The 24,293-nt window shown below is 30.9% G+C and overlaps 1 protein-coding gene and 1 long non-coding RNA gene across 5 annotated transcripts; one reads left to right on the top strand and one right to left on the bottom strand.

The window, feature by feature from the left end:
* Positions 1-1,376: 1,376 nt before the first annotated feature.
* Positions 1,377-13,340, bottom strand: LOC143048695 (uncharacterized). Of its 4 annotated transcripts, none has more exons than XM_076222502.1 (8): positions 13,269-13,340; positions 9,648-9,825; positions 7,827-7,910; positions 6,974-7,120; positions 5,309-5,464; positions 4,583-4,924; positions 3,147-3,424; positions 1,377-2,824 (listed from the first exon to the last, which is right to left on the bottom strand). In XM_076222502.1, exons 2-8 carry the CDS (start codon positions 9,817-9,819, stop codon positions 2,639-2,641), a joined length of 1,365 nt encoding a protein of 454 aa, XP_076078617.1. In that variant the 5' UTR covers positions 9,820-9,825; positions 13,269-13,340; the 3' UTR covers positions 1,377-2,638. The 4 variants fall into 4 exon arrangements, with proteins under 4 accessions (XP_076078617.1, XP_076078620.1, XP_076078619.1 ...); XM_076222505.1 differs by having other exon boundaries at positions 4,583-4,864; XM_076222504.1 differs by having other exon boundaries at positions 5,309-5,461.
* A 182-nt stretch (positions 13,341-13,522) lies between these two features.
* LOC143048694 (uncharacterized) lies at positions 13,523-22,146 on the top strand. Its single transcript, XR_012969920.1, has 2 exons — positions 13,523-13,651; positions 16,574-22,146. It is a non-coding gene; the product is annotated as an uncharacterized LOC143048694 (long non-coding RNA).
* Positions 22,147-24,293: the final 2,147 nt, after the last annotated feature.

Below are 24,293 nucleotides of genomic sequence, written 5' to 3'. Positions count from 1 at the left end.
ATGTTCCTTATGTCGTAACTACAATCCCTTTTCTTTTTCACAAATGGGACGTATCAAATAAGACAATTTACCAGGTTAGTAGTAACATGACCAACATGACGGTTGCTAAATGTGGAGCAGGATCTGCTTACCCTTTCTGAGCACCTGAGATCACACCCAGTTTTTAGTGGGGTTCATGTTGCTTAGTCTTTAATTTTATTTGTTGTGTCTTGTGTACTATTATTTGTCTGTTTGTCTTTTTCTTTTTTAGCCATGGAGTTGTCATTTTATTTTCGATCTATGAGTTTGAATTTACGTCGTTCGTCATGGTTAGCTATACACTAGTATATAAATTGTGAATAAACTTGGAATTGTTATGTAGTGGCCAAACCGGTTCTTGGGGTGCACACTAAATTTTCAAAAAAATCTGGAGGCCTGCTAGATTACTTTATTTGTTTGTACTGCATTACATGTAATAGTATTCGTCCATACCAATTTTAATTAAATAAAGTCATCTCACAGGCCTCCAGATTTTTTGGAAAATTAAGTGATCACCCCAAGAACTGGTTTGGCCACCACATAATAATTTCAACTTTATTTACAATTTTCACAGTGTGTATATGTTAAGTATATTTAAATGAACATATCTTCCCATATTTTTGGACTTTATTTATTATAGGTTGAGAATACAGGCAAAGTTTATTTATGAAGTGTCCTATATTTTGTCTTTAGAGGAACCTTAAAGCTTTAAAGGTTATATGGGAAAATATTTTCATTTTAAACAATGATCTATTTTTAGCCAGCAGCCATATTGTTTGGCAGACAGGATCATCAAACTCATTGCTTTACTAATTACACTTATGAATAAGAAGATTGTGGTGAAGTTTGGTTGCAATCAGCACCATAGATTCAAAGCAGAATTTTGTAAAAGTTAAGTTATGACAACGATGGGTGACATACAAACACAACAAATGTCAAGTCCCTTTGATCTAAGTGAGTTGTGAAAACAATGCATGTCAGCTACAAATGACCTTGGATGCAAATTTTAACAAAAAACTGGCAAAAAAACAATTATCTTCAACAAAAGCAAAAGTCCAGTGATCTGTAACATTTTCAATTCATGGTAGTGTGTTAAATTGTAGTAAAATAGACTCATAAAGATTAAACTTCCAGTAAGTTTTGTCATATTTTCATGTGAACCCTATGGCTGCTCTGGGTGAAATTAACTCAGGATAAATTACTCTTACTCTTAAAGGGTTCTCAAACTACATACGGTGCAAATATTCTCAAATAATATCAATCCTTCAGAAGCCTTTCTGGCAAAATAAATACATAGCTCTCAAATTTTTGTCTTTGTTATACACTCTTGATATCAACAGTAAAATTAATTACAAACAAAGTATGTGTACTCTTTAATCGTCTTATATTTTATAATGAAACAATTTACATGTCTGATACACTACAGTATTTGAAAACAAATTTTGTTTTTATGATCAATCTTATATCAAAATCCCAGCATCTCATAAAGACTATACTTCTTTTAAACAGTTTTCATTTGTTCTGTGAACATCATTGTTTTTAAAGGTAAATATAATACAAGTAGTCTTATTTGGCAACGACATAAATTTATTAAACAGAAACACAATATTTTAACTACATGTTACTCCCTTGATTCCGTTTACTTTTCACTTTTCAAAGCACCTGTTATAACATATATATACTTCTGTGGTTTCATTTATTTCTATGGATACCCATTTTTGGGGATTGAGGAAAAATAAATATTTGTGTGCTAAATCAGCAACTCTACCACAACCAGTTGTCCATAAATGATCAATAACTGATAAATATTTTTTGTCAATTTGAAAATTCCGAACAACATCAATTTCATTTATATCCCTGTGGTGTTGTTGGGTATCCCTGTGATGGCTTGGGATATCCTCCTCTATATCCAGAGCCTTGCCTCTAGAGTATGGGTTTGATTTCATGGTTTTGCCAAAGTTTTCATACATGTTAATAGAATATTTGTACTGCGTGGAAAATTTTACGTAATTATTTATGGTGGCTTATCTATACCCAGGAAATCCATGGCAATCGATATCCATCCTACAAATAATAATGTTTCCACAGTATTTACCCAATTAACAGCAGACTTAATTATTGCACATTTATAAAATTTAAAGACAGGGAGAAAACACACATAAAGCTTCATGATTTATTTTTAAAATGATAACAACATCTAATAATAATGGAATTTTAAGACAACTTCCATTCAGTTTTTAAAAATAACAAAAATCCATCTGTATTTTGAATAGGAACACATTTATATGTCTATATGTCTATATGATAGATAAAAAAAATGACTTATTACAAATAAGCATAATTATAATAGAAAAAGTGCCTTATATTAATATTTCAGTTTCACGATCTCATATTTAATGATTTGAAATAATTGAACAAATGCTGTATGAATATACACGTATATAGACAGTATTGGAAAGAAAAAGAGAATTGACTGGTTGACGAAGATAGACACAGCCTTGGGCTAATAAACATCAATTTTTCTGCTAAATCAGCAACTCTACCACAACCAGTTGTCCATAAATGATCAATAACTGATAAATATTTTTTGTCAATTTGAAAATTCCTAACAACATGAATTTCATTTATATCCCTGTGGTGTAGTTGGGTATCCCTGTGATGGCTTGGGATATCCTCCTCCATATCCAGAGCCTGGCCCTCTAGAGTATGGGTTTGGACTAGCTGTCCCTGGTGTACCAGAGGGTGAACCACCTGGCATGGCACCAGGCTGGGCTTGTGGTTGTCCAGCATAACCTTGATATACAGCCTAAAATTTAAGAAAATAATATCATTAATAAATGTATTAAAATATAAACCACAGAAATAAATCAGATTTAAGCCAAATATTAATTGAACTTTGATATTTATATTATAAAATATTGAAAGAGATACAAAACTATATAAATCAGCTGTATTTCTATAATACCCCACAATGTGTTGCACAGGGTACAATGAATACAACACTTCCTTTTATACTAAAACCAATGTGTAGTTTCTTGCATAGAGGTTTGGGGTTTTATTTGAGTACAAAGTGAGATCTTCTGACCTTGACTTGTGTACAGTGTGACCTTAATCTTTATATGTAATACCTGTGGCTGTTGTGGCTGTTGTTGCTGATTCCAGGGAGCCTGTGATACCTGTGGAACCTGTTGTTGTTGATGTTGTGGGGTCTGCTGTTGTTGCTGTTGTGGGTTCTGTTGTCCATAAAACTGTCCGTACTGTTGTTGTTGTGGATTGGGTTGTTGAGGATTCTGTTGAGGTTGTCCTTGGTAACCTGGCTGACCAGGAACAGGTTGTGCGTGGGGCTGTTGAGGGGTAGGGAATCTTTGTGGTTGTGAAGTGGGAGGCTGGCCTGGTACTCCATATCCTGTAATTAGAAAAAGAACTTTAACAAGCTAAATATAAATTCAAATTAATACAGTTGAAATAAAGTTCATAACTGAGTTCTGATGTTGAAATAGTCATATCAAACTTGTATTCTAAATATATTCCTTTTTGTCAATTTTTTATCTACACTCTACATATATAGTTCTTTAGTAAAACAGAATAAATAAAAATAAAAGATCCCACATAGGGCTTAAGCCAATATTAAAAAAAATAATATCAAAAAGTTTCAAAAATTTATAAAACCTGATAAATCAAATTTATTTCTAATCTTAAATAATTATATGCTATCAGTTCAGGTAAATTTTGAAATAAGGTCAAAAACATGGATGATGTATTATTGGCTAGAAGGTGCAAATTTACCGCTGTTTATTTGTTGTTAAAATGTCATGTTTACATTTGAATTATTATTCCTGCAAATTTTGGTGAAGCAATGTGGCCACAGTGATTACAAGTTTGTTGTATTTTGGTGACAACTTTTTTTTTTTTTAGCAGAATAGATTTTAAACTTTCTTGTATATGAGATTATTTTAGCAATTCATCAATGATACCTTCCAATTAAATAGCTGTTAAAGGATGACTTTTATTTTAGTTTTTTCTCTCAGTTCAATTTTTTTTATCTTAAAGATGAAGTTATCATCAAAATACAACAAGCTGGCAATCACTATTGTTTCACAGAGAATTGTGTGTCAGAATAATAACGTAAACATGTTGAAATCACACAAGATCTTAACAAAACAAAACTAAATTTGAAAGTATCTGTCTAATCCGATCTGCATTTCACCCCATGAAAATGTCTGTGATAAGTAAAATACTTTATTACAGACATTGTTCCTTTGTACAATAACTGATGTGTTAACTCAACAGAATTAACAACAAGAGGAGATAACTCTGTCAGAATTACCACAATAACAGTATGCCTGTTATTTTTTGTAATAACTTGTTCAAGTTAAACAGACCCTTGATTGATCAAATATGTGCAAAATACTTCATTCCTCCCCCTTTTTTCTTTCCCAATACTGCCTAATATTGGTACTTATATGTATCTGTATTTAGTTCTATAAGGATTTTCAGGTTTACAGCAATTGTGGAATAGAAAGAATGCATATTTTGGTCAGTAAACAGGAACATTGTAACCAACCCTGTTGTTGCTGTTGTCCAGGTATTTGTTGTCTTTGATCTGGTTGTCCAGAATACATTTGTTGTTGTTGTGGGAAGCCAGGTTGTCCAGGGTGTTGTTGTGTTTGTTGCTGTGGTTGAACAGGTTGGAAGCCTTGGATGGGCTGTTGTGATGGTGGTTGTGCCACTGGCTGTTGAGGAGGTGGCATGTGTTGTGGTGTGGAGGGTGTGGACTGCTGTTGTCTTTGGTTGGTGCTTGAAGCAGAGCCTACAGAATTGATGCTATCAGGGGTACCTGGCCTTTCTGCAATTAGTAAAGATAAATTAGACTGTGTCATGTTAGAACTCTGTAATATACTGGAACCTGTGAGAAGACAGAACAAAAGAACAATGAAGATAGAAATGTATTTCATCTTCAAATTCTAAATAACAGTTGTCATTTCTTTCAAAAATAAACAGTAGTCATTATAATAATTACAGTTGTTATAGAATTTAAGACTGAGTCGTGTGTAACAACATTAATAAATAAAGCATTCAAATCAGAAACTATCCCCACTTTTAATATTTTATGTTTGAAGGCAATTATGTATGTGTAAAAATATCTTAGCCTGTTTATTTATCTAATTGTCATTTTATTAAATTACCTAATGGTAGCAATTTAAAAGAAAATCATGCTTTTTTGTCTTTCAACATAATTCAAACATTGACATTGTATATTTATGACGGATATGACATAGGGTGTATATACCTGATTGAGAACTGATTCCAAACGATGACATCACTTTTTCTTCTGTAACTTTCTGAGATGACAGGGGGTCAAATTCTTTGCCCTGGGCAGAGTTGGTTGGCCTTGTTTGTGTTGGCTGTGTGGCTTGCCTAGTACTCTCTGTCACCATCGGCTCTTCTGAAACATCATACATTTAAGAAGAATATGTTTATGATATTAGGGTATACATGTATATACGTCTACTGTTTAAACTGATATACAAGAATATAACAAATTGATCATTTATTAATAGCATGTGTATCCCTTACTATGTTTAAGTGTTCTTCAATCTTTCAATGATCAAAAGAATAGCTATCTTATTTGTCATTCAAATAAATATATTGTTTACAATGTAATGCCTTGTTCACGCGTATATTTAATTCGAATTGAAATCGAATCGAAAGTGAAGTGAATTCACTAATCACATTCACACACTCTTCTTTTTTAATTCGAATTGATTCGAATTAGCTAATTCAAATTATCCAATTCGGATTAGAAATACGCTTTTGTTAATTCAAATTGAAAGTCAAAGTCGTTAGGACAGTTTAGCGAATTTGACGCTCATTGCAATTCGAATTAGATTGACGTTAGGACGTAAAACGTTTCTAATGCGAATTAAACTAATTCGAATTAGTTAATGCGAATCGATTCAAATTACGTGTGAACTCAGCATGAGTCTCCTAAATTAACTTTCAAAATTTGTAAACTAGCACTCATTTAAAAGCCGTTGTTTATGCATTGCAGTAAACATCAAACGTATTCTGACTAGAAATATATACATTTCTTTTAATAGGTAAATGACTGACGATTTTAATATCATTTGGAAAAAATAAAAAGATGCAAACACTGTGTATGAACATGATGAATGTAAGTGTGTACCTTTAGCAGTCAGGGGTGCTACTTAAACAAGTGATTTCATCATCACCTATTTCAGTGATTTTTTATATTCAGTTATCACCTATTTAAGTGATTTTGGTGTTATCTTTGATCTTCAAATGCTAATTTCATTGATTTTCCATATTTTCACAAACTTTTCTATAATTTTCCTACATAAATCAATTATCCCTTTATCTTTTGATATCAATTTCACCAGTGCGCTGCGGCAGTAAGTTAGTGCGCTAAAGCTTATAAAAGTACCCTTGGGAATTGTTCTGTAATCAAATATTCATTAACTACTCTTACTATCAGACAAAGGTCAACAGTATTAGGTGACCTGATTGGTTTTCTTTAGAATTAGAATGATTTATTTTAAGGTTATGTCCTGATCTACAAATTATTCCAGTTTTTGCATATTCAAATAAACTGTAAACACTGGCAGGCTTATCAAGCAAATGACAATTTCTGCATGTACATAGTTGTTTTTTTAATGGAATTATGGTCTTTTTACCAATAAAAAAATCAAGCTTGTGGGAAAAATATCCAAAAAATGTTATAAACACTTATTGAAGTGATTAAATTTTAACTTCTCAAATTACTTGTTTCAGTGATTTTGAAAAGTCTGCAAAAATTTTAAATATTTCACAACCAAAATCACTCAAAGAAGTGATTTTGAAATCACTTGTTTAAGTACCACCCCTGACTGTTTAGATACTGTATCTACAGAGCTACTGATATCAGACTGAGGTTCTAGTGAATGTAAGTGTGTACCTTTAGATACTGTATCTACAGAGCTACTGATATCAGACTGAGGTTCTAGTGTATCTATAATCTGTATAACACGGTCTCTAATCTGCCGTAACTCAGTTTTCAGATGTTTTATCTGGTTGCTCTCCAAGGGCTGTGGTTGTCCATTTACTGTTGATGTAAAAAAGAAGATATAGATAGAAGAAGATGTGGTGTAAGTGCCCATGAGACAACTCTCCATCCAAATAACAATTTATAAAAGTAAACCATTACAGGTCAATGTACCGCCTTCAACACGGAGCCTTGGCTCACACCTAACAATAAGCTATAAAGGGCCAACAAATTACTAGTGTAAAACCATTCAAACAGGAAAACCAACGGTCTAATCCATATAAAAAACGAGAAAGGAGAAACACGTATAAATTACATAAACAAACGACAACTACTGTACATCAGATTATGCACTTAACTGTTTTCCCATAATTCTGGAATGATTAAACTAAAAATCTTCAAAAATGTAAGATAGCCTAGTTCATGAATTTCAAACGTTAAATAAAATCATATGATTATATAAATGGCTACACAAACTCTAATATTTTCTGAAAAATAAATTTGGAAAACTAAAGTCCTGCAACTTTCAATTTCTTATCTGAAAATTGTAAAAATAGAAAAGCTGCCAGTTTGTCAATCAATACAAAATGCACAAAAGGACATGATTAACAAATTTATAAACTTTTCCCTCCACATTAAATTTAGAATTTAGAAATTATGGTTCCAACTCTCCCAGCCTCCTGATGTAATGTTTCCTTACCACAAACATGTTAATAATATAGCTAACATGAATCAAATATATGTACACTGTTTAACCATTACTTACCAAACAATGTAATTTTAAGAATTCTACTGCACTGAATAGCAAATGATAAATCTGAATCATCAAAGATTGTAATCAGATCATTATCTGAAATAAAGGAAATAAATATTATAACAAATACACACAAATATCTTAAAAGTAAACCTTCGGTTGTTATCTCTTTGACATATTCCCCATTTCTATTCTTAATTTTAGTTATTAACATTTTGTTCCTTTCAGATGTTTTCAATAGTGGAAACATTTAAGGTCTACTGCTGTATGCATGTTAAACACAAATCCTATTCATCAGTAATTTGCTACACTTATCATGCTTATGTTGATCCTAATTTACATTTTCATTATTACTGACTAAATATACAAGAACACCCACAAAATCGAGGGCATTTAGAGCATGATTGAACGTATGTAAAAAGTACCTAAGAAAGTTATGTGTAATTTTAAACAGTTCTAAAAGGAAGTCTTGACAATGACTATAAAGTCTGTCTGAAGTCAGAAACAATATCCAAATGATTTTATATTTGTTTTTTCCCAAAATAACCAAAACGGAATAATCATAAAGTTAAGATGACAATAGCGTCTATGCATGATACCTATAGGACACAGAGACATGATGATTAATTTAAGTGGAAGGAGAAGCAACACACAAAATGAGGTCTTCTCTTTTAATAGTCATGATAAAATTGAGAATGGAAATGGGGAATGTGTCAAAGAGACAACAACCGGACCATAGAGCAGACAACAGCCGAAGGCCACCAATGATAGTATAGATGTACAAATGAAAGGTTTAACTAATCTATGTAAACTTTTTTAGATCTAGAGAACAAAATTTCTATAATGTACCAAAAATATTGAAAATGCAGTGTATTCCAAAATATGTCAATTTTATGTGCTTTTAAAAGATAACTTCCACAAGTACATTTTTCTGAACATGCTGAAAGAGTAAGGGGGATAATTTATTATAATGTACATATATATTATATACATATATATTAAAGATTTTACTTTTTAAAATAAAGATTTTTTTTTATTTGCTCTTGTATAAACATGATAAAGGATCCTGACTGACATAGGTTTTTTATTTATATTATTATTCTGACTTTTCTTAAAAAAATAGTTCGTTTAGCACTTATTTTAAAACTGGTTCCTGAAATGGTTGATATAAATAAACCTTTGATATAAATTACATTACTATATGGCAAGCATTACACCTACATGTTTATTTCTTATCTTGACCTTCATTAAAATCTGACAAGATTAGAATTATCATGATTATACCTCTGGAAGCCCTTAGAAGACCACGGGGACAGACCCCACGCAACACAGAGGACAATAAAACCCTTTCAGAAGCGGGAAGAGTATATGTTCCTGTTAGTACAAGAAGAAGAAGAAGATATTTTATTTCCAAAAGGGCATAAACATTACAACATCAATAATTTCATGAATTTTCATAATACAATATAGTACATTGTACATGTAGTAACTTCTAAACTTGCCAGTTGATTCTCTGAATATAATATTTTATAATAAATATTATAAATAAATATAAATATTATAATAAATGACAGACATGACAGAGATTGTATCAGTGTGTTAGTATATGAAAGGGCTAGGAATAACCTGCTTCATTTTGTGTTACTCTCAGGGAACTCTAGCTTCCTCCAACATTAAACAAAAACTTGTCTTCATGAGTCAAGACTGAGTAATAGAAGTGGCTTCAAACGTCTTCAATCAACCAATCGATCCTGCTAAACAGTAAATTATTGAACAAGCAATAGAGAATTTCACTACATGACATGTACACTGTATGTATGTACTGTATATTACCTTCATCTTTATATTTTAGGGTGATATCATCACTATTCTTCAGTTTTCCTCTGTAAACTCTCTGCATCATCAACATCAGTTCATCATAAGTTATGTCTTCATTATGTATAGGAATCCTTCTTATATCTTCTCCAAGCTGAGCTTTAATGATCAACTTCCCACTTAGATCCATTTTTACCTGCAAATAACATTATTACACTCTGCTTGTTGAACCTGTTCTATCGACACATACAACATACATACTTTAAAGCCTAAGTCAGAGCTCCAGATAAGCTGCATATTTGCGTGATCACGCAATACAAATAATGAAAAACCCAATGCAACTGCCCATTGCAGGTTTCAATAACCAAATGAATTCAAAGGAAAACCCTATTATATGCCAAAACCATGAGTTCTCAACGCTTTTATTTGCCATCGTTTGCGTTATTTACCCTTATCTGTTTAAATCTATTTTTATAATATTTATAATTGGAAATGTCCTTTTGTTCTAATAATAGAGCCCTGCATCAAGTAGCTGAAATGGGTCCCTCTTGATTTTTCGATTTCCTTGGGATTTATCATAACATACAATGAATTGAAACGCAAGTTAAACTTAATGTCCGGTAAAAATATTGAATAGAAGCATGTTTTCAGCTTCTTTTGAATAGCTAAGGGAAAGTTATGATGTTAACAAGACTCAGCTTGTGTTTTTAGGAAGTGTCCATCGAATGCACGGGCTTGTTTGCGTCCCTTAACGAGAAATTTGCTAATAAACACGGGGTTTCTTCTAGTCCAAATAATTATGACGTCTGCAAGGCTGTTTTTTTTTTTTTTTTGGACGCCTTCCTACATTTTTGTCCTACATTTGTTTGACCTTGCCATCTTGCCAGACGTCATAATTATTGGACTAAGTTTTCCTGAAAAAAGAAATCAGTTGGAAAAAGTGAAAGGCCAAATCAATTATGACATGATATGTAGAAAGCATCGGAAACTAAAAGTTCTAATAAGGGACAACTTAACCCAGATTTATATAAATTTTATTAAACCTGAGACTACTATAACACATAGTCTGTGCTTAGTGTGCTATAGTAGTCACAGATTAAACAAAAACATTTAAGTTTATTTTTAGTTTATATATGTTTTTTACAGTTAATATAAGTTGTGAAAAATACAAAACTGACATGTCGATTGAAATGGGACACAAATTAAATGTACAATTGCTCGTCAGTGAATAAACCATTTGAATAAAACAGTTAGCACTATACAAAGAAAGAAACATATTTAGGCCAAATAAAAATATATGTGTGGTTCCAGTTACATCATTTTTAATAAAAGGGTTGGTAGTCTGGTCAGCAATTTGAAAAAAAAAGAAATTTTATTTTTATTTTGGAATGTCAAAATCCGGCAAAAATTCCGGAATTATATATGCCCTAACAGGAAGTTCACCATTTTACATGAAATTGGTTGTTAAATGAACAGTCATGCTCCTTTTTAGTTAATTTTGTTTCATTCTGTTATGAATTTGTTGCATTTTACACATACAACAGTCTGCACCGTTAGCCACTAGTCCGATGCCCCAGACTAGTAAAATTTCATTCAGACTAGTAAGTTTTTGCAAAATTTTGTTTGGACCAATAAGAAAAATGTCAGAATATTGGTCTTCGGACTAGTAGTTGGAAAAGTTTTTGGTGCAGACTGCATACATGACATAATTGATACTTCTGATGGAAATTCAGATGACAGCAATCTTGGAATTTAAATATTTAAATTCACAATTCTCAAAATTTGATTGTTTGAAAATTTATTTTTCAGAAATGAAAAAAAAAGTTCTAGGGTCGGGTTTTTTTTTAACTAAGGACGGTCGGGTTACTTGAACCACACATATATTTTTATTTGGCCTTAAGTTGGAAAAAACATCTGGGGTTGATAATGCCTAAATATTCAATATTGTGTACTGCTGATGAAAAAACCCATTACATTAAGGAGCTTGGTGGTGAAAAACCCAATTTGATATTTGCTTGAGGGGTGAATTGGAATTGATAACATGGATAATGCAATTAAAAAAATTTATAACTCAATTACATAAGAAAATGGGGGGTAAAAACACTAATTTGTGAATTCTTATCTGGAGCTCTGCTAAGTGTAATGCCTTATAATCTGTATCAAGTAATTTTGTCCTGCCCTTGTTGATTTCCCCAATTATCATTTATAAAAGAAAATGCCTATATTTTTGCAGATAAATGATAATATGGGAACGAAGTCCCCAATAACAGTAGAAAATTCAATAAAAAAAAAAATTCGGGAAAATTTCCCGATTTTTTCATTGTACTACATGTACTAATGAACTCAAAATCGTTCAATTTTTTTATGTCATGTTTTGAAATCCCGGACCTGTGCAGAAATGTACAATGTACTTCCTTTTTCCGGTCTCGTTTTTATGAAACTTTGAGTAAAATATATATTTAATAATTGTCTGTCTAGTATAAAATAGGAAGGAACGTGCAATACCAATTTCATTTTTAATAATTCCTTGATATGAAAAAACGTTACCTGATGATAGCGTTTCTTTGTTTACATTGCATATGACGCCATAATTTAAATAACTTATAAATTCACAACTAAAATCCCTAACAACATGAACAACAGAACCAAAATCCAAAACGTTACGGTTTTTCCGTTTCTTTTTTTTTTAACAAATATTTAAGTTACAAAAAAATAATTCATGACATATTTCCTGAACTTCTCAACTATACTTAATAGACCTCCCTCCTGAAGAGCGGAATGGTTTGGGGCAAGATGGACATGGTACAAATGACGGTCACTGGGCAGAAATACATGTACTGGTTCCTGAAGTTAGGAAAAGCGAGGGAAAAGGAAATTTACTTTTATTAAAGATGATCACAATTTTATAAAAAAAATACTCTACCTGGACTGATGGTAATTAAGTTTTGGCGGACCCAAGCAGACTCAAATATTGCCAGCCTTCAGGTCCTGCACATCAATGAGTTTTTCCCGACCTGCATAAATTCTGCCCCTTATAGGTTTGACGATTAGTTGCATCTCTGGACTAATTTAAAACCATTCAAACATGAAAAGCTTGTTTATTAAGGTGTTCATAAGTATTGATTTTATTTATGATTGGGACAGGAACAGATATACATTGTACAACAGGATTGCATCGAAGTTGGCATTGAAATTACTAAATTCATAAGAATTTGTCTATGTGTCACAAGTGGGGTGACTTTGGAGACCTTACAGAATGTATTTCAGACGGATTTTTACCCTTTTCATAAACAAATGATAAAAGGAGCAATTTATCCAACCTATTTCATGTATTTTAAATGGAGTTGTACCCTTTTTCATAAGTGGGAAGAGCTGGTAAACAAAAGTGGGGCGATTTTTCAGAAAGTAGGGGGAGTTGGTGAAAAAGTGGGGTGGTTAGGATGTTGGAGTTGGGTAAATTATAACTTGAAGATGTCAGTGTCAGCAGATCAAGCAGACATGGCAGATGGAACTTGAAAATTACAAGCTCTCTAAAAATCAAAAACTTAAATGTTGTTATCTAAGTGTTCACGTACATCTACAGCTGAGTATATTGCTAGTATAGCCACTGAATTTTCTTCTTATTATTAGAAAACTTACAAAATAAGAAAAAGTGACGACTCAATTTACCAATTTATGTCAGGTGGCAAATTGCTTACGCCCACGAAAAAGCATTACCGCTTGTAACATTTTACGAAAATAATTATAGTTAAAATCAACATAAATATTATATGAGATAAAAGGGACAAGCATAAACAAAGCATATGTTTTTCTTCATGTTAAATAAAGTCTATAAACTCTTTTAATAAAATATTTATGAATACTATAATTCCGAAACATACATTTCCGTCACCGATAATTGTTTTTCTTTTAGTCTGATGATTCATTATTTTCCTGATTTTCGATTTGATCGAATGAGAAATAGCTGTTTTTCGATTTTATAAAAATGTATATCGTTTGAAAACAGACAGAGCATTTTACAGGTACACATTCTATTCTTGTATCGCAAAAAGCTTTGAAATTTGACTATAGATGTTTCTCTCGCCACTACTACATGTAACTGACTAAGCTAGCCTATGTTTATTTTTGGAACATACGTGTATCTAGTCCAAATAAATACGACGTCTATCAAGGCTATTTTAACTTTTTCTGGGACGCCTTCCTACACCGAAGTCGTCTCAAAAAAAATTAAAATAGCCTTGCCAGACCACAGGGACTCGGTTAGCAGATTAAAATTTAGTAAATCAATGTTTTTAATTTATTTTTTATTATTTCCTGTCTATTTGCATTACTATATTAACGTATTTAACGTTGCCATCACTATTATTTTTGTGGGACGTCTAGAAAAAAAATTATAGGCTAGCCTTGCCAGACGTCATAATCTGATAATAATTTGCACTAAGAATAAACCACTTTAGAGTTCATCTGTCACCGGAAAAAACTTGTCAATTATACACGCCTTTATGACGTCATTTACCAGATAGAGGGGCTCGCCTGTATCCCTGAACTGTAAATGTTCATCAAGCGTCTTAGTGATCGGCAATGATACCTTAATTCAAATGGTATTGATTACATTAGTCTAGATTACTTTTCTTTAAAGTTATCATTCACATGATTATTTTATATCGTGTATATTACATTGTATATATAGTAATATTAACATGATCATATGATTAACAAATTTCTTATAAACTTGGAATACTTATACTTACAAAAGAGCTAATTTTGGTGACTTTTTTTTTTAGTTTCCTTTATAATTTATTCATCTTATTTAGAATTCAGACAACTACATGTACATGTGGGTGTAACTTACATGTAGATTGATAGCATCAAGAGCATATAGACATGTATCCTTTTCTGTGTTAAATAGAATATATAATATAAAAAACAAAGATGTGGTATGATTGCCAATGAGTCAATTCTCAACAAGAGACCAAAATAACACAAAAATTATAAACTATAGGTCACGGTACAGCCTTCAACAATTAGCAAAGCCCATACAACATATTAAAGAGCCAGAAATGACAATGTAAAACAATTCAAACAAGAAAACTAAAGGCATTATTTATGTACAAAAAATGAACGAAAAACAAACATGTAACACATAAACAAACAATAACCACCGCATTGATAAGCCATCGCATATATATATCGATCTGTAAAAGTCTTATAATTTTTTTATTTTTTTAATAGTTTTTGAGAAATTAAACCTGTTTATGATCATGATGATAAAGCTATACGAAAAGTCGAGAGATAATATTTTCCCGTCAAAATTTCAATGGCTCATATCTCGAAAACAAACACCATTGAACACATTGTCCTATTTATTTTTTTTGCTCTTTTGATTCCTTAATTAATCCCCTATCAATATAAACTAGTTTTTTGAAAAGCATCAAAGTCAAATTATGCTATTGAATTTCCATGAAGTAATACCAAAATTTTAGAAGATTTCTTAAAATATCAACATTGTTCAAGGAACACACCATGCCTTCAAAGCATATCCTTGTATCACAAAAACTCAATCTCACAATCATACAACATGTACAATGAAACATTTAAAAATATTAAATCCTTAAGTATTTTTATTTAACAATGTTTAAAATGTTTACAAAATAATTCCCACAATGTGACATTTTTGTTCATGCCTAACTTGGCTTTACTAAACTTGTTATACAGCTATGTTATCAGAAATTGCATGATTACTGATTACATGATATTACATTGCAGCTGACTATGATTATCTCATGCCCCAGTGGTAAAACCTGGGATTTTACCGGTTAATCCTTGGCAATACTGGCCAGAATCTTACAATCATTAAAATTGAAACATATAAAAACCTTTAGCATCTCTTTTTTGAACATTAATAACTAATAAGAAATTAATCAGATTATAACACGGATTTGTTGAACTATAATCAGCCTGTTTATTTCTACATCATGTACATGTGTCCATGACATATACCATTAAGGTGTTTCTCTACCAATATAAGACCTGAAACCCTGCATTAAAATGATTTTTGTAAACATGATTAAGTTCAGATTTTTAAATATAATCTTGGGAGATATAAGAGGATCAAGGTATCCAAAAATCTACTACTCTTAATTGTAATGTGCCTTCATGCTGAAATAAACATGATAGAATTATTAGAGAGAAAAAAGAATTTTTAGAAATTATTTTTTTATCCTTTGAACATGTCGAAAATGATTGGCAATGTTTATTTGTATAAAAAGCTACATGTATCTGCTAAAAATAAATTTTCTGCACTCGCTCACTTTTGTTTTGCTTGATCCCTGCATATATCAAATCACCTAGTATTTCATTATCACTTTGATGAATATTTGCCTCTCAATTGTCTTTTTGCATGTTTAAACCCTTAATAAGCTAGTTAGTGTTGGATATTGACACTTAACAGTGATATGAATTACACTTGACTGAAGGGTCTCATAAAAAATCACTTTATAATTGTGACCAAAGTTTCCTGTTTTACTTTACAACAATGTACAATCTAGATCAAATTATCCCATCAGGGTTAGAATTGATTGATTGTTGGTTGCTTAATCATTTGTTAATGTCAATGTTAGATGAAAACATTTCATCTATGTTTAGCATGATCAGCTTTATGAATTGTTCCTATTTATTTACATGTACACATGGGTCCAATATTTTCAGACTAAGTGAATTTGATACACACTTTTTTAAATTAAGATCTTTTAAAAAAAATTGTATAAGATAAATGATCTCTTCAACTGTTTTTTCGGTTCATCCTTGCATTGGCTCTTAAATATTTGGTGTCGAGAGTTCTTGATGAAAGTAAATCCAAAAAAGCGCTTGGACACATGAAATTAATGTGTTGTTTTAATATTTTTATCATGCTTATCAAAAAGTAAATTTCTGTATACTTTCAGATCTGACAAAGCAATAGTACAATGGCTTCAACAGTGCAAAATGATAAGGAAAACCATGTTGAAAAACAGCCTCTTCATGAAAACCAGGAATTAAATCGAACTGGCGAGACGGACCAGAACCAAGTGATTGTATCATTGCTAGAGAGTCATGAGGAGAATCATGCTCCTGAAATTCCCTCCTACGCCATCGAACCAGCATACCAAAATACCTTACAAAACCCTTACAGGGAGACAACTGTCACTGTTCCTCATCTCATACGTAAAGTTCCAGAGGAAGATCTGACACCACGTCCATTTAAATCTTTTAACCAGATCTTAATCTTCACTTATTTGAGCGTAATATTTTGTATGTGTATTGGTGCTTATGCCAACAAGAATGCCTGGAAAGCCAAGATACATTTGGGTAAAGGACTGTATGGGCTAGCCCAAAAGAGAGCCACACGGGCTGTCTACATGAGTTATGTCAGCTTTGTCAGTGGTATTCTCATCTTTATCATTATAATCCTCGCTGTAACATTATAGTGGTCAATAACTTGTGATACAGTTGGAGGATATTTTACATTGTTTTATGTTATACATTGGAATTTTTAACATAAGTGATAGATTTCAATTAGACCAGAGGTTAAAAGAAGGCTATCTGAAGATGATATTAGTTTGATTAAAGTCCCAAGAATATTTGCTTTTTATTATCAGCCCATTACTTAGTACAAAGAAAATGTATAGACGATCAGACATGTCTGATGAAAAAAATAGTAGCTTTACATGTTTATATGTTGTTATATTTGTAGTATCTAAATGCAAAAATGCAAAAAAATCTATTACTTGATAATTTTAAAATTTATACGGCAGTGTATCCCAAACTTTGTCTGTCCGACAGAATGTCAGACAAAATAACATTCAAAAAAACGGAACTTTTAAGATTTTTTAGTTGAATATATAGTAGAAAAATTCAAATTTCTGTTTCAGTCAGACGAACCCTAAATCAGTTTGGTACAGACTGAAATGGTTATATACAACCATGAAATACTTCATTGTACATGGCACTTATTCTTTAAAAATTAAAAAAAATCCACAAACTGCCTAATTATGTTGTATGACATTATTTGAATAAGTAGCATACCAATAAATCCCTCCATTTAGTGTTGTAAACTGGAAATGTATTGAAATTGAAAGTGTTATTAAATATGACAAGTAAAGGTATTTTTACATAATAAATTATTTTGTTATGATCTAAAATTTTACATATTTTAAGGAATAACTGCATGTACTGTTTATTTCAGAGATTTGCATAATAAACATTTGTTGATTTAAAAAAAGAGCAGTATTGTGATTGGCACAGAGTTATCATAAAACATTTATATCAAATGAGCTCATCATTTGTATCTAGGGCATTTCTTAATTTATGGTCCCAGTACACAGTTATCGACCCTTGATTTTCATTGTCCACAAATATAGTCCCTAGTGTGAACAGTGTGTTACTTGCCAACTTTTTTTTATACCCCTTCCAAATTTATTTCTTCATGTTTTATACCTCAAAAAGCAAGAAGGGGGATAAAATTACACTGTGAAAAAATTTGATTCATGAGTTTTAAAGTAAAGAAGTGATTTGGTCAAGCTGAAAAAGGTTAAAAATTAGCATTTCAGAACCTTTCAATAGATTTCAAGACCCCCTTTACATAAAATTGTCCATATTTTGAGCTACAGCTGATGAAGTTTTCTATAATTTTAATATAATTTGTCCCAAAAGTAGTACAACACACTGTAAAAAGATTATTGAGAAAGCGCAGGTGGGAATTTTAAAATTTCCATTTATTGTCTAAAAGAAATGCACTACGAAATAACTGTGTACTCGGACCTTATAGAGAAAAACAATAATTACTCTTTTAATTCTTGTTAAAAAGGGAGAAGAACATTTCTGATTGTTTGATTTGTTGTCATTCAAAATGATTGAATATTGTGTAAAGAATTAATGATAAAATAATGTGTAAAGAATTAATGATAAAATAATGTGTAAAGAATTAATGATAGAATAATGTGTAAAGAATTAACTTTTATTAATTATAAACTTGATCACTATATATAGTATTCTATATATTCTTTTATGATCTAAGATATTTTTCTATTGCCTCAAATTTAGATCTGAGAAAAAATTTAAAGATTAAATTTTATTTTTTTATATACCATCTTATCATGCATCAATGATTGTGTTATTTACATGCAGAAACTTAGGGGATCTCAAAGAAAATGGCTTTCATGAGTGTTGGTTAAAGCCTCTTTTTCCCTATAGATATAAGTTAAAGTCTGTATTGACTGATCCTCAGTCAGCTTGTAGAGCTTCTACAAAATGTACATATTTTGATTTTTTAGTTCAATGTGTTCTCAGAAAAGGATTTCTATTCTTCAGATATTTGAAAAGTGATTATAAATGAATATAACATATTTTAGCATAATTAGAGAATATGTTAGAAGTTCATATAATCCATGAAGGATAAACATGAAAGATGGTATATTGATCTTCTTATTTGTAATATGTAACCATGGTAATTGTGCAATAATCATTATCATTACATTATCAATAGGACATGGTGTATTTTTCATAGTTTTCATAAATTCACTTTATAATTGTCATTTTCATTTTAAATACATTTGAAATTATAACTTGTATGATTATCTATCTGATTTAGTTATTAAAAAAAATATTTGTTATATAAATAAGCAATTATGATAATACCATGAATACATTGTACTTTATTTTTATGATTGATAATTTTCATAGGAAATGAAAGGTTGTATATTTATTGATGTTAATAAGATCTATAGGCCAATCATATTACATGTAACACATTGGAGGCATTACAGTAATTTCCCTGTAAAACAATACTCTTATTTGTTCATGAATGTCAATTTTCAAAATTAATCAGACCATTTAAAAAAAAAAAGAAGTTATGATCAGTTTAGTCATTGCATTATACCAATTCAATAGAAGTCTATATATTGAAGGGTTGTAGCTGACCAAAAGATTGAGGAAAATTTAAAATCTATATAAAATATGACTTTTACATATATGTATTTTCAAGTATCGCGGAGGGAAAACCATGCAGGAATATCCTATAGTGAATACAGATTAAAACTATTAAAATACAAATTTTTTCTTGTGTTCAATGAAGAATCTAATCTAGCTCATAAAAAGGTCAATTTGGTTAAAAAAACTTGTTAACCAATGGACAGTAGAATTGAAATGACAGACATATGATAGTGCCCTCAGTCAGTCATGTCAGTAGAGATTGAAGTTAACTTTTGAAACTTAAACGGAAAAATCAGATTTCATTTTAAGAAAAGATGAAATTAAATGAAATCAATTAAGAAAGATATATCTTTAAAGGGTTCTTGTTAAGTGTTGTAATGGTTAAAAATACAGTATGGTTTTAAGGAGCTAAAACTGAGTAACATTGCACAAATTTAAAGATCAAAGGAAATTAGAACTGGGATGAGACCATTTAGTTTTAATTGTAGTTGAGGAATTATAATTCAGTAACTTTCTCACAGACTCTTAAGTTTCCTAAGGGATATTTACACCATAAGTGTCATTTGGCTTTTAAGGAGCCTCTTGATTTTTAAAATGTTGAATATAAAGAGTTGACTAGTTGATATTATTAGCCAGAGATTTAACAAATTACAATAGTTAGATACTGTGATACATCCATCTGCCTTTATTTGTTGTAAAAAGTTGTTGGTGTATTCATCATGTTCATAACATCATATATAGAACTATCTATTTTATTTTTTTTAAATCAAATTTACCAAGCTCTGCACGGCAATATATTCTAGTCTTAACATATATATATGTGTATTAGTTTGTGTTAATTTTTATTTTATTTTACTCTAAAAAAATGACATTGTATTTATTTAAGAATGCATATACATTGTACATGTATATGTATGCTCAAATTCACTGATAACCCATTATACCTGTTCTCAATTGTTGATTTGGAGTTGGTTTAAGGTATGACCGGGTGTAATAAAATCTAATTTTTCTGTTTTCTTGCAAAAGAATGTCACAGTAGTCAAGATATGAGTTAAGTACAAATGGAGGTATCTACCTTTAGTTAGGAAAAATCTCATCTGCTATAAAAAAAAAAACTTCACTGAAATTAATGCGCAGGTAGAGGAACATATTTAACAGTGAAACATATCCATCAAGCTCGGGTAAAAAAAACTGATGCAAAAGAAACAAAAGAGTAATCTCTAGGTATATGTGTGTGTTTTATTTATTTTGAACTTTTTTAATAGCTAAATGCTAGTAAATATTGGTTTAACTAAGTGTTCATACATCATGTATATATGATAAAAAGTTATGCACATGTATGTCATTATGACATTGTATTGAAAAATAGTATGCAGGTTAGGGTAATGACAATAAGATTTAACAATAAATAATGTATGTAAACCAATGCAGCAAAGGGAGGTAATCCTATATAAAAACAGATATAGATGAGTTTATCTCATTGTTGAAGGCTGTACAGTTGCCTATAATTGCTTACATCAATTCATTTGAACTTTGGTGGATAGTTATCTCATTGTCAAGTTTACCATGTAAAATATAGTGATTTGTTTTTACAATTATAAAAACGTTGAAACTTACTATTTTGTAGTGTCAGAAACAGAATCTGGTAATAGGTATCAAATGCTTTAGTTTGTCAGTTGTAGGTTACTTGTATGTTTATCTTGCCCTATAAATGCCAAGACATTAGTAAGCTGAATTACATGTAGAACTCATAATAAATCATCCTTAAATCAAAACATCACAGCGATTTCATTTACTTGTTTTCTGATATATATATCGATTTAATATAAAAAAAACATAACAGTTTTTGACCCATTTTAATTTTGTATATATAAATTATACAAAGGAATGTATAATGTATTCACTAGTTTCTTATGTTTGTCAAGCATTAGTCCAAATAATTATTACATCTTGAAAGGCTATTCTTATTATTTCTTTGATGCCTAGGGATTTTTTTTTCTTGCCTTCATTAAGTAGCAAATGTCTTTGCAGGTACGAATGTTGGGTAAAAAACCTGCTTTATTACAACTTAATCTGATGCTTACCCTATTCTTGTATACATTTTTATTAGAGTTAAGATGTAATCATTATAACATAATGGCAAAGAGAAAATTGGCCATTTTGAGATGTACTAATTTAGTGTAGTTTTATTATTTGCATTTGTTGTATTACGCACATTCCATCATTTATGTCATGATTTATTTTGTTTTTACACTTATTTTTACTGCTTGGTTTTTAGGAATAAACTGTAAACGAATGAGACTTCCTTTTAAGATTTTATCTGTAGATTCCATAACAACTGTGTATGAAATTGAGCATTTCATGTTGAATAAAACAGGAAGTGTAAATCACTTAGACAGCAACCCAAAAATCAAAGCATTATACATTCAAACTTTGTGCTAGTGTGTTCCAACTTGTGAAATTGTTTCAGAAAATTGAATTTCTCATACTGTGACACTGTGATTTTAACAAAATTATATTCAATACATAAATTAAATGAAAGAGCTGAGTATGTGTTGAAGTGTTTAGGACATATATGAATTTATATTAGTTATGGCCTACTGTGAATTCATTGTTTTCAGGGGTATCAATTTTCATAGAATATCATATTATTCCATTAAGTTACAGGTTTTGCCAAAGACTGCATAAAGCCTTTATGATAAATTTGCACTTTTTTGAAAACTTATACTGTTGGTTAACATATACCCAAGTTATAACAAAAAATGGGTACAGTCAATCAACAGTGTATGGGTGCATGTGCACAATTACTACGACAATATTTTGAAAAAGATCATTTCCTTTGAAATTCAGTGAAATAAAAAATACACATAAGGATTACACAACATCACAAATACAACTATTTATATCAAAGAAATGTGTGTAATAAACAAACAAAATTGGTTGCTACCTTATTGTGCTATTCAAATTGTATAAATCACTTTAGTGGAAGCCATGTTGGCCTGAGTGCAGGAGTTGGTGGGATAAATTAATAGCTTGGTGACCCCAAAGACTTGGAAATTGGTGTTTTCTCCTTCTTGGCTAATCATCATACAGCATTTTAAGAAGTAAAAGCAAAGACTCAACTACAAGTAATAACTTCTTGATATATGGCTTCATCTGGCACCCTCTGTGTTTGGAGTTCCTTCAATGTTTGACCTAATGTTTTCTCCTTAATCTGTAGTATGCTATTCATATGTATGAATTTTTGGTCTTGTTTATCCTCAATATTGATCACGGATCAAATTAGGGATTATTAATTGCATCAATCAGTGACACAGATACATTCATTCTGCTCTTATCACAAAAAACAAAAGTGGACACACTGAAATGTCTCGCCTGCTTTACTGACCATTGAATTTTATGATAAAATTGTTATTAGTTTATTAGAAATTAGTTTTATTTCCAGTATTGCATTAACTTTACTTGATTACACCTTACAATCATTCCATTCAACAAATATAATTGACCTATTGTTGATGGTATACAAGAAACTGACCAAACCACATAAACTTTATATTGACCAGAGAAGCATGAGGATGAGATAAAGGTTAATAGATAAACCCTACCAGATGGACAGGTCTACCTCACAATCATTCCATGCTTTAACTTTTTATATAGTTGACATATAGTGTATAGTATCTTTTTAAAAACAAACCAGTAAAACATAACATTGACCCATTACCCATGAAAATTCAGTCAAGGTTTGATGATAAGTGTCAGATTGACATGTACATCATAAAAATATTTAATTTCCATACACCATATAAAGTTGACCTATTGCATATACATGTAGTATAAAAAAACAGACCAAAACACAAAAAATAACTTTAACCACTGAACCATAAAAAATGAGGTCAAGGTCAGATGACACCTTACAGTCATTCCATACACCAAATATAGTAGACATATTGGGTACAGTATCTGAGAAATGGACTTGACCACGAAAAGTTTACCTTGTTCACTGATCTATTAAATAAAGTTTGATTCAAGTGAAAACTGTCTGACAGGCATGACAGCATTGCAAGGTATGCATTTACCAAATATATTTATCCTATTAAGAGAGAAATTAAGTTAACAAAAATTTTTAGTTTTTATGCCCCACCTACGATAGTAGAGGGGCATTATGTTTTCTGGTCTGTGCCTCCGTTCGTTCGTCTGTTCGTCCGTTCGTTCGTTCGTTCGTCCGACTTCAGGTTAAAGTTTTTGGTCAAGGTAGTTTTTGATGAAGTTGAAGTCCAATCCACTTGAAACTTAGTACACATGTTCCCCATGATATGATCTTTCTAATTTTAATGCCAAATTATAGCTTTGACCCCAATTTCATGGTCAACTGAACATAGAAAATGAAAGTGCGAAGTTCAGGTTAAAGTTTTTGGTCAAGGTAGTTTTTGATGAAGTTAAAGTCACAGCTACTTGAAACTTAGTACACATGTTCCCTATGATATGATCTTTCTAATTTTAATTCCAAATTAAAGTTTGACCCCAATTTCACGGTCCACTGAACATGGAAAATTATAGTGCGAGTGGGGCATCCGTGTACTATGGACACATTCTTGTTTTTTCAAGTAGTGCACTGAACCATGAAAATGAGTCCTATGACTGTGGACATGGAAACTTCATAACATAAGGCATCTATATAAAAAGTATAAAGGATCT

Source organism: Mytilus galloprovincialis, chromosome 10 (assembly GCF_965363235.1).
Source record: "Mytilus galloprovincialis chromosome 10, xbMytGall1.hap1.1, whole genome shotgun sequence".
Taxonomy (NCBI): Eukaryota; Metazoa; Mollusca; class Bivalvia; order Mytilida; family Mytilidae; genus Mytilus; species Mytilus galloprovincialis.
Note: the sequence above shows the minus strand (reverse complement) of the source record. Positions and strands in the feature narration are given on the sequence as shown.